General features: G+C 43.0%; 1 protein-coding gene and 1 pseudogene across 2 annotated transcripts in view; both read left to right on the forward strand.

Moving 5' to 3' along the window:
- Positions 1 to 12,077, forward strand: part of LOC310800032 (ectonucleoside triphosphate diphosphohydrolase 3-like) — a 146,044-nt pseudogene that overhangs the window by 107,529 nt on the left and 26,438 nt on the right. The window lies entirely within an intron of this gene.
- The window catches only part of LOC310800237 (phosphoinositide 3-kinase regulatory subunit 4-like), a gene marked incomplete at its 3' end in the record, with an annotated part of 43,633 nt that overhangs the window by 14,728 nt on the left and 16,828 nt on the right, over positions 1 to 12,077 (forward strand). Inside the window, exons 7-10 of the mRNA XM_083662819.1 lie at positions 77 to 315; positions 4,182 to 4,323; positions 6,254 to 6,388; positions 10,816 to 11,037. Coding sequence (XP_083518945.1) covers positions 77 to 315; positions 4,182 to 4,323; positions 6,254 to 6,388; positions 10,816 to 11,037 — 738 coding nt within the window. The remainder of the gene's footprint in view (positions 1 to 76; positions 316 to 4,181; positions 4,324 to 6,253; positions 6,389 to 10,815; positions 11,038 to 12,077) is intronic.

Here is a 12,077-nt window from a genome sequence, read left to right on the forward strand (position 1 = left end):
ATAAAACTTAAAACTTGACTTGCAACTTGTATTGTACTTGTTGTATTAAAGTGTGGGTGTGTCTCTCTCCCTGCAGGCTCCTCCTCCCCTGCGGAGGCGGAGAGGGTGGAGCGGAGGGAGGAGCAGGGCCTCATGGTCCTAGTGTCCGTCATCACGTCCTGCCTGCAGACTCTGCGCTCCTGTGACTCCAAGCTGGCGTCTCTGGAGCTGCTGCTGCACCTGGCCCCCCGGCTGGCCCCCGCCATCCTGCTGGACCGCATCACGCCCTATCTGCTGCACTTCTGCACCGACCCCGCGCCGCGCGTTCGAGCCCAGGTAGGGGTGGCTGATAAGAGTACTGCAGGGAGGAGTCCAGGTAGGTGTGGCTGATAAGAGTACTGCAGGGAGGAGTCCGGAAGACCTGGACGCTAGCACTTCCTGGTTCCTAGGTGTAAAAGGCAATGGGATCCCCCCCCCCCCTCCAAAAAGGAGGATTTTGGTTAAATGCCTGAAATAAGATCTGTGGTTAACAAAAGTTGATGAAAACAGCTAACTTTGTGTTCAACAATATAATTTTCACCAATCACTTCACTTCACTTTTATGACTTTTGAAGCGTTTTCTGAAAATTGCGTTAAAATTGCACTTATGCTTCAAAAGTGATAAAAGTCTTCCTCGAAATGATCTTGCTGAACACAAACTTCGCTGTTTCATGTAAGGTCTCCTGACCAAATGTCAAGCAGAAGGCCACACATGCATAACCTGATCACCCCGTGACGTCAGTCAAGTTCTAGTATGACGTGGTCAGTCAAAGTCAAAGTATGACATCTGCAATGACGTCAGATATTCTCATATATATAGCAAGGGTTCTACGTCACCTCTCTCTCTGGCCGATCATAGCAGCAGCTAGCTTCACGGCAGTCCATCTCCCCTGAATACCCTGATTGTAATGATATATGGATAACGATACGATATGGTACATCTCTACACTCAGGCTGTGATAATGATATATGGATAACGATACGATATGGTACATCTCTACACTCAGGCTGTGATAATGATATATGGATAACGATACGATATGGTACATCTCTACACTCAGGCTGTGATAATGATATATGGATAACGATACGATATGGTACATCTCTACACTCAGGATGTGATAATGATATATGGATAACGATACGATATGGTACATCTCTACACTCAGGCTGTGATAATGATATATGGATAATGATACGATATGGCACATCTCTACACTCAGGCTGTGATAATGATATATGGATAATGATACGATATGGTACATCTCTACACTCAGGCTGTGATAATCATATATGGATAACGATACGATATGGTACATCTCTACACTCAGGCTGTGATAATGATATATGGATAACGATACGATATGGTACATCTCTACGCTCAGGCTGTGATAATGATATATGGATAACGATACGATATGGTACATCTCTACGCTCAGGCTGTGATAATGATATATGGATAACGATACGATACGATATGGCACATCTCCACGCTCAGGCTGTGATAATGATATATGGATAACGATACGATATGGCACATCTCCACGCTCAGGCTGTGATAATGATATATGGATAATGATACGATATGGTACATCTCTACGCTCAGGCTGTGATAATGATATATGGATAATGATACGATATGGTACATCTCTACACTCAGGCTGTGATAATGATATATGGATAATGATACGATATGGTACATCTCTACACTCAGGCTGTGATAATGATATATGGATAATGATACGATATGGTACATCTCTACACTCAGGCTGTGATAATGATATATGGATAACGATACGATATGGTACATCTCTACACTCAGGATGTGATAATGATATATGGATAACGATACGATATGGTACATCTCTACACTCAGGATGTGATAATGATATATGGATAATGATACGATATGGCACATCTCTACACTCAGGCTGTGATAATGATATATGGATAATGATACGATATGGTACATCTCTACGCTCAGGCTGTGATAATGCTATATGGATAATGATACGATATGGTACATCTCTACACTCAGGCTGTGATAATGAATGATATATGGATAATGATACGATATGGTACATCTCTACACTCAGGCTGTGATAATGATATATGGATAACGATACGATATGGTACATCTCTACACGCTGTGATAATGATATATGGATAATGATACGATATGGTACATCTCTACGCTCAGGCTGTGATAATGATATATGGATAACGATACGATATGGCACATCTCTACACTCAGGCTGTGATAATGATATATGGATAATGATACAATATGGTACATCTCTACACTCAGGCTGTGATAATGATATATGGATAATGATACGATATGGTACATCTCTACACTCAGGCTGTGATAATGATATATGGATAACGATACGATATGGTACATCTCTACGCTCAGGCTGTGATAATGATATATGGATAATGATACGATATGGCACATCTCTACGCTCAGGCTGTGATAATGATATATGGATAATGATACGATATGGTACATCTCTACACTCAGGCTGTGATAATGATATATGGATAACGATACGATATGGTACATCTCTACACTCAGGCTGTGATAATGATATATGGATAATGATACGATATGGTACATCTCTACACTCAGGCTGTGATAATGATATATGGATAATGATACGATATGGTACATCTCTACACTCAGGCTGTGATAATGATATATGGATAATGATACGATATGGTACATCTCTACACTCAGGCTGTGATAATGATATATGGATAATGATACGATATGGTACATCTCTACACTCAGGCTGTGATAATGATATATGGATAATGATACGATATGCTACATCTCTACACTCAGGCTGTGATAATGATATATGGATAATGATACGATATGCTACATCTCTACACTCAGGCTGTGATAATGATATATGGATAATGATTTGATATGGCACATCTCTACGCTCAGGCTGTGATAATGATATATGGATAACGATACGATATGCTACATCTCTACACTCAGGCTGTGATAATGATATATGGATAATGATACGATATGGTACATCTCTACGCTCAGGCTGTGATAATGATATATGGATAATGATACGATATGGTACATCTCTACACTCAGGCTGTGATAATGATATATGGATAATGATACGATATGGTACATCTCTACGCTCAGGCTGTGATAATGATATATGGATAATGATACGATATGGTACATCTCTACACTCAGGCTGTGATAATTATATATGGATAACGATACGATATATTTTTTTTTTTTGTGAGTGAAATGTTGCATTGTCTCCCCTGATTCTAAGTATAGTTGAATCGCTTGGTTTGAGCAAGTAAAACAATTTTTATAAGCAACCTCTCCCTCTTCATGGGATTTCATCCGCCATTCATTTTTCCATAAACCTTGCTTAAAATGCTTATAAAAATAGTTTTACTTGCTCAAACCAAGCGATTCGACTATACTTAGAATCAGGGGAGACAATGCAACATTTCACTAAAAAAAAAAAAAAAAAAAAAAAAAAATTACATTTTAAAATTTTTTTTACATTCAATTTTTATTTTCGAATTTCGATTAAAAGTCGACTTTGGCCAGCGAATTTCGAATAGTGTTTTTGCTAGAAATGCCCATCCCTAACATGGATAACGATATGATATGGTACATCTCTACACTCAGGCTGTGATAATGATATATGGATAATGATACGATATGGTACATCTCTACGCTCAGGCTGTGATAATGATATATGGATAATGATACGATATGGTACATCTCTACACTCAGGCTGTGATAATGATATATGGATAATGATACGATATGGTACATCTCTACGCTCAGGCTGTGATAATGATATATGGATAATGATACGATATGGTACATCTCTACACTCAGGCTGTGATAATGATATATGGATAATGATACGATATGGCACATCTCTACACTCAGGCTGTGATAATGATATATGGATAATGATACGATATGGTACATCTCTACACTCAGGCTGTGATAATGATATATGGATAATGATACGATATGGTACATCTCTACACTCAGGCTGTGATAATGATATGGATAATGATATGATATGGCACATCTCTACGCTCAGGCTGTGATAATGATATATGGATAACGATACGATATGGTACATCTCTACGCTCAGGCTGTGCGCACGCTGGCCAAGCTGCTGGCGCTGGTGAAGGAGGTGCCGAGGAACGATGTGAACATCTACCCAGAGTACATCCTGCCTGGGATCGCTCACCTCGCCCAGGACGACGCCACTATCGTCAGGCTGGCCTACGCAGGTCAGTGGGAGGAGCCATATGGACTAAAAATCATATCTCGTCATTTTTAAGCACATGGCACACACCCATCAATCATTATCCAACAACTGCTGTTGGCAGTTGTTGGATAATGTTTGATCGGTGTGCCATGGGCTAAACACAGACAAAGAAGGTTTGAACATGTTGAATCTGACCAAACATCTCCAAACAAGGACAGGCAGCCATGGCACACCACACAAACATCTGGGTTTGTCTGTGTTTGTTGTAGAATGTTAGATTGTGTGTGCCATGGCCTTTAAAAGGGATACCCTAGCTAGAGATGGGTATTGGTTCAAATTTCAAGAATCGATTCGATTCCGATTCACAAGGTTGCGAATCGATTAATTTTCGATTCGATTCCGATTCGATCAATTTCAATATTGATTTGGTTAGTGATACCAAAACGTGTTTTTTGAGCTGTACCCTGAATTACATGACTGTCCAGTTATGTAACACAGGGGTTCCCAACCAGCCAAGTAGATACATGGGGGAAAAAAGTTGCAGACCTGTTGTCAATTTTAATGGTTTTAGTTACACATATATTTACCGTACTCACCAGGTGGTGACAAAGGGTAAATAACAGCCTTTTCATCTGTCAATAAAGACACTTTCACAATTATGCACAGGGATTTGATTTCAGCCTATATAATTTCTAAAAGTAGATATTAATGATCAAACATTTCCATTCATGTAGCCTACAGTATTTATGTTTTTGTTTCAACTACAAACATAAATAAACGTCAACTTGAAACTATGTTTCAACTACCACACACAGCATAATATTTTAGCCTGTTTATTAAAAAAATAATAATAATAATAAAAAAAAAAAATTGATCTCTGGACATATGAATCGATAATCGAGGATTAAAATAAAAATCGATTAAAAATCGGAGAATCGATTTTTTTTAACCCAGCCCTAACCCTAGCCCTATTTGCTACTTACCAATAGGTTGAGGCCACGTCTCGTCATAGACGCTGGGTTAGCTGGCTCAGCCTGGCTGGGGGCGTGGTCAGGGTGGGGTAAAAAAAAAAAAAACCCCGTTCTATCCATTCAGCAAAGTTAGAATTTAGCTGCTAGCCCAGCCCAGGCAGACACGATCGGGGATTTAACCACCGCAGTAAACGCACATCTGAGCAGACGTCTTGTGTTCTGCTCTAAAACCCCCAAACCTGTAGTTTAGAGCCGCAGCACCGTCTTTTGGTGAGTCAGCCCATGAGATATATGGGCGGTTTTACCCCACTCCTGCGCCAGCCGTTTAACATTTTGTGGGCGTTCCCACACATGCAGACTGTCTCTATGATGATGTTGATTGTTAGAATCTATGCTGTTCCTCATACTAGTTTCAGATAGTCTCAAACCAATACAAGTTCAATGGGGTCACGCTCCAGTCTGTGCAAACTGTGACTCACTCAAATTTACTTTGTGTGCACTGTGAAGGATCTTTTGCTGTTGGTCCAAACGAAACGTTATGTGGTCTTTCCTGATTCTAAATATATCCGCTTGGTTTGACCAAGTAAAACTATTTTCATAACGAAATGTCTGTGGAAAAATAAATGGTGGATGAAATCCCTTGGTGCGGAAGCCAAACCCGGAAGAGTGAGTGACTTTAGCACTCTATACTGTACAGGTCCAGTCTGATTGTGTGTGTTCCTCTGTGGATGGATCTGTGTGTGGTGTGTGCTCCTCTGTGGATGTGTGTGTGGTGTGTGTGGATGTGTGTGTGGATGTGTGTGTGGTGTGTGTGTTCCTCTGTGGATGTGTGTGTGGTGTGTGTGTTCCTCTGTGGATGTGTGTGTGGTGTGTGTGTTCCTCTGTGGATGTGTGTGTGTGGGGTGTGTGCTCCTCTGTGGATGTGTGTGTGGTGTGTGTGTGTGTGTGTTCCTCTGTGGATGTGTATGTGTGGATGTGTAGAGAACATCGCCCACCTGGCAGAGACCGCCCTGCGCTTCCTGGAGCTGGTCCAGGAGAACAACGTGAACACAGAGCAGGACGGGAGCGGAGAGGACGTGGAGGAAACACTGCACCCCAACGACAACTACGACTCAGGTACCACATACACTCCATACTCATGCAGCCCTATAGAGACGACTCAGGTACCACATACACTCCATAAGCATTCAGCCCTATAGAGACGACTCAGGTACCACATACACTCCATAAGCATTCAGCCCTATAGAGACGACTCAGGTACCACATACACTCCATAAGCATTCAGCCCTATAGAGACGACTCAGGTACCACATACACTCCATAAGCATTCAGCCCTATAGAGACGACTCAGGTACCACATACACTCCATAAGCATTCAGCCCTATAGAGACGACTCAGGTACCACATACACTCCATAAGCATTCAGCCCTATAGAGACGACTCAGGTACCACATACACTCCATAAGCATTCAGCCCTATAGAGACGACTCAGGTACCACATACACTCCATAAGCATTCAGCCCTATAGAGACGACTCAGGTACCACATACACTCCATAAGCATTCAGCCCTATAGAGACGACTCAGGTACCACATACACTCCATAAGCATTCAGCCCTATAGAGACGACTCAGGTACCACATACACTCCATAAGCATTCAGCCCTATAGAGACGACTCAGGTACCACATACACTCCATAAGCATTCAGCCCTATAGAGACGACTCAGGTACCACATACACTCCATAATCATGCTGCCCTATAGAGCAGTGGTTCTCAAATGGGGTCGCGGACCCCCAGGCGTTCGTGGCACTTTGCCAGGGGGTCCGTGAAAAGTTTTCAGGTAAAAAAATAAAAATAAAGATTTTTATTTATTTATTTTTTAATAAAAAATAAAATGCTACATGTTACTTATTCCTTCTCAAACTACTCCCTACATGGTGCTAGTCTATCAAAATATCTTGGCTGTCATTGATTGTGTTGCATAGTGGTTTTCTGTACTGTTGACAAATTGTGATATTGTAAGTCGCTTTGGACAAAACAAAAGTGTCTGCTAAATGACGTAATGTAAATGTAATGTAATAAAAAAAATATATATATATATATATATTTTTTGCAAAATCTTCATAGTTCAACAAAAATAGTTTATGCTTTAAATCTAAAATGGTTCATGGATTACATTCTATTATAAAACGGCTCTCTCAAATCAAGCAATCTGATTGGTTCACAGCCATTGTATAATTCCAGTAACCGAGTTCAATAACCCATGGCCATGGGTTATTGGTTGCCATGGCAACTCTCTTACTAAGAGAGTAATAATAAGGCTTATCTCAAATGACAACGTAGAAAAAAAAATGGCGGAGACAGCTGTCAGATCCTTGTGAATCGATCTTCGCTTATAACTTTACTAATACTTTGCAGAAAATGATGTTTTGTACAAGAATAGATGCGGGCTAATGTCTTCTTTGCAAAAGAAAGGCTGTTAACCCCGCATTTAACCCCGTAACGTTAGTTGGTGTCGGCTTTGCAGAAAGCATTCAGCTTCTCAAGCGCTGAGAATGCAGCGCTGCGGCTGGAGCTGCCTGTCGGGGATTCCAGAAAGCTCTCAGCTACTCAGCAAGCGCCAGGATTGGCCAATGTCAACTTCAGTCTCCAGAACGATCCAATCAAATCACCCGCATGTTCTTGCGGTCCCGCCTTACAGTAGTGTTTCAACTGACTCTATCAGAATGACATGCCAGTCGGAGTCAGACTTATAGTATTATTATTATTATTATATTATCATACTTGTAAACCGTTTTATAAAAGCAATATAGCACTCGAGCTGCGTGTGTTGTGGAATATATCCCTCTGCTCAACAGCTGATCAGGGGGATATATTCTTCACAACACACTGGCTCTCATGCTATATTGCTTAAATAACAAACCTATCAAATTAAAAGTCAAGCACGTTACCGTGGAAACAATTAAGCTTAGCCCAAAATCACAAATCAGAATGAGGGGGTCCCCGGTATATTTTCTATCTTGTAAGGGGTCCTTGGCTGAAAAACATTTGAGAACCTCTGTTATAGAGACACTGCATGAAATAGGCCACGCCCATCACGGGGGAAAAGCTCCGTTCATTTCCACACACCAGCATCATTTTCCTTGAATTAAACATAGCTAAAAGCTGTTGTGTGGTGGGGCTGCGCAGACAACACATGTAAAAAATCGTCAGGTAAAGTTTTTTTTGTACTCCTGAGCAAAACAAGGAAGCCATTGAGAATTGGCAAGTGTGGATGTTACTGTCAATGAAGTAAGTTGGAGTGTTCATCTTCCGTATATACGATCTTTTTGTGCAACACCCGGCCATGCACACGACATAGGAGAACGCCAGGATTGGACGGGAGTTTGTGTTTCCCCCCCGTTTTGGGCGTGGTTGTTTCTGAATGATGACGCGCTCCGCAGTGTCTCTATGCACAGTATAGTATTGTTGACAGCGTTGTCATCAAGTCACTACATCTCAAAGTCGAGTCTCAACTCGACTCCCCGAGTCCCCGAGTCCTAGTCGGAGTCACCAAAGAAGTCTCCAACTTCAGTAAGCTGGCGAGGATTTCTCCTGAAATTGATCCCACGTGTGATAAATGTCGGCAAGCTCCTGCAGATCTTTGTCATATGTTTTGGCTGTGTCCCTCTCTCTCTTCCTACTGGGAAGCCGTTTTTGATACTTTATCTAAGGTCACTTCGGTGCCCATTGAGCCATCCCCAATTGCTGCACTGTTTGGAGTCCTGCCAGCTGGGACTCCTCTGCCCAAATACTTCTTAGATTTTGTGGCTTTTCTAACTCTTCTAGCGAGGCGATCAATTCTAATGAATTGGAAGGGTCCCTGCGCTCCCACTCCCTCTCGATGGGTGGGGGGACGTGCTGCATTTTATGCAGCTGGAGAAAACCAAGCACACCCTACGAGGCTCCCTGCACAAGTACTATAAAATCTGCCAGCCTTTTTCACAATATATAAAAGGCATCCAAATTATCCCGCCAGCTCCAGACTGAAGAACCTCTGGTCCCTCTTGATCTAGTCTTGACCCCGATCTACAGTATCTGACCTCTATATAAGCTACTTCTACTGACCTCTTTTTATCCTTAATTCTGTCTAGCCCCCCCCCCCCCCCCCTCCTTGTTGTTTATCTTATTTAATATTATTTATTTACTTTTTCTCTGTATGGTACCCCCCCCCCCCTCGTGGGGGGGGGGGGTGTCTATGTTGTTTTGCTGTAACTGTGAAGTTATGTGTGTTGTGATGTACGTGTTTTGTTTGTGTAAACTTGAAAAATATCATAAATAAATCATAAAAAAAAGAGTCCGAGTCCGAGAGCTCTGGTGACGAGCTGTCTGTGTGTTCTGCGTGTTGTGTCTCCTCCTCAGAGTGAGCTCTGGTGACGAGCTGTCTGTGAGTTTTGCGTGTGGTTTCCTCCTCAGAGAGAGCTCTGGTGACGAGCTGCCTGTGTGTTCTGCGTGTTGTGTCTCCTCCTCAGAGTGAGCTCTGGTGACGAGCTGTCTGTGAGTTTTGCGTGTGGTTTCCTCCTCAGAGAGAGCTCTGGTGACGAGCTGCCTGTGTGTTCTGCGTGTTGTGTCTCCTCCTCAGAGTGAGCTCTGGTGACGAGCTGTCTGTGTGTTTTGCGTGTGGTTTCCTCCTCAGAGAGAGCTCTGGTGACGAGCTGTCTGTGTGTTCTGCGTGTGGTGTCCTCCTCAGAGAGAGCTCTGGTGACGAGCTGTCTGTGTGTTTTGCGTGTGGTGTCCTCCTCAGAGAGAGCTCTGGTGACGAGCTGTCTGTGTGTTTTGCGTGTGGTGTCCTCCTCAGAGAGAGCTCTGGTGACGAGCTGTCTGTGTGTTTTGCGTGTGGTGTCTCCTCAGAGAGAGCTCTGGTGACGAGCTGTCTGTGTGTTTTGCGTGTGGTGTCCTCCTCAGAGAGAGCTCTGGTGACGAGCTGTCTGTGTGTTTTGCTCGTGGTGTCCTCCTCAGAGAGAGCTCTGGTGACGAGCTGTCTGTGTGTTTTGCGTGTGGTGTCCTCCTCAGAGAGAGCTCTGGTGACGAGCTGTCTGTGTGTTTTGCGTGTGGTGTCCTCCTCAGAGAGAGCTCTGGTGACGAGCTGTCTGTGTGTTTTGCGTGTGGTATCCTCCTCAGAGAGAGCTCTGGTGACGAGCTGTCTGCGTGTTTTGCGTGTGGTGTCCTCCTCAGAGAGAGCTCTAGTGATGAGCTGTCTGTGTGTTTTGCGTGTGGTGTCCTCCTCAGAGAGAGCTCTGGTGACGAGCTGTCTGTGTGTTTTGCGTGTGGTGTCCTCCTCAGAGAGAGCTCTGGTGACGAGCTGTCTGTGTGTTTTGCGTGTGGTGTCCTCCTCAGAGAGAGCTCTAGTGATGAGCTGTCTGTGTGTTTTGCGTGTGGTGTCCTCCTCAGAGAGATCTCTGGTGACGAGCTGTCTGTGTGTTCTGCGTGTGGTGTCTCCTCCTCAGAGAGATCTCTGGTGACGAGCTGTCTGTGTGTTTTGCGCGTGGTGTCTCCTCCTCAGAGCTGCAGGCGCTGCATGAGATGGTGCAGCAGAAGGTGGTCACCCTCCTGAGTGACTCGGAGAACATCGTGAAGCAGTCTCTGATGGAGAACGGCATCACGCGGCTCTGCGTCTTCTTCGGCCGGCAAAAAGCCAACGACGTGCTGCTGTCCCACATGATCACCTTCCTCAACGACAAGAACGACTGGCACCTCCGGGGGGCCTTCTTCGACAGCATCGTGGGTAAGGACGCTCTTCAAGGGCGCTTTCAACGCCTTTACCAGGACCGGGTGTCAGTTCCGGAATGATTTTTGATTTTCAATCTTGATTTTAACTAGGGGTGGGGGGAAAAAATCGATTCACCTAAGTATCGCGATTTTTAATGTCACGATTTTTTTAATCGATCTTTTATTCCAGAATCGATAATCACAAAAAAAAAAAATTGGGTGCTTGCAGTCAGGCCACTCACTGAACAGCAGGCCAGGCGCCACCTACTCAGGGCTCCAAACTCGTTTTTTTCCAGGTAGCACTAGTGCTACCTACTGTTTCATTAGGTAGCACAAAAATAAATTAGGTAGCACCATATTTTTTGATGTGAGTTAATGAGTGAGAAGACTGTGATTTGATCATGACAGTTGGGCTTTTGGTGAAAGGAAGAAGAGGACTCCTCAAGCACCCTTGAGGAGTCTTTAGGAAAACACCTCTACCTTTAGTATGAGAGAAGAGAAATGGACTTAGGCAATAACTATAAATTGCTGGTTTTGATGTTTCACAAGTTCTCTCGCAAAGTCTTTGGCTGTTACTTATATGTTGTTGTTTTTTTTAACTATAGCCTGCTAATCACTATTTAATGTCCCAGGAGATGAGTCTAGTAAAAGGGACAGCAGCTTCCACTTGCATGGAAGGATATTTTTTGACAGTGCTACATGTGGTCTTTTCAGGTAGGTATGCTCTTGAGGTACAGTGACTAACTTGTACAGTTGTCATATTAGTGTATTATCAGCATTTTAATTTGTGCTTTTGCCATTTAAGTGGATAGTTGATAGTCCTCTAGGCTATTAAATGTTTTGTTATTATTTGTATTTTTTATTTTTTTTTGTCTTTTTGTAGTGTTATTTTTCCCATGAAGTGGGAATGAAATGAGTCTTGCACTGAAAGCATATCCTACATAGGTGAACAGCAGTATTATCAAAGATCAAATTGGAGTCTCTTAAGTATGTGCTTTTGTGGCAAATTGATTCCCAGATACCTCATTGATTTCAGCGCACACACACACACACACA

Source organism: Poromitra crassiceps (genome assembly GCF_964638095.1).
Source record: "Poromitra crassiceps genome assembly, chromosome: 29".
NCBI classification, from domain to species: Eukaryota; Metazoa; Chordata; class Actinopteri; order Beryciformes; family Melamphaidae; genus Poromitra; species Poromitra crassiceps.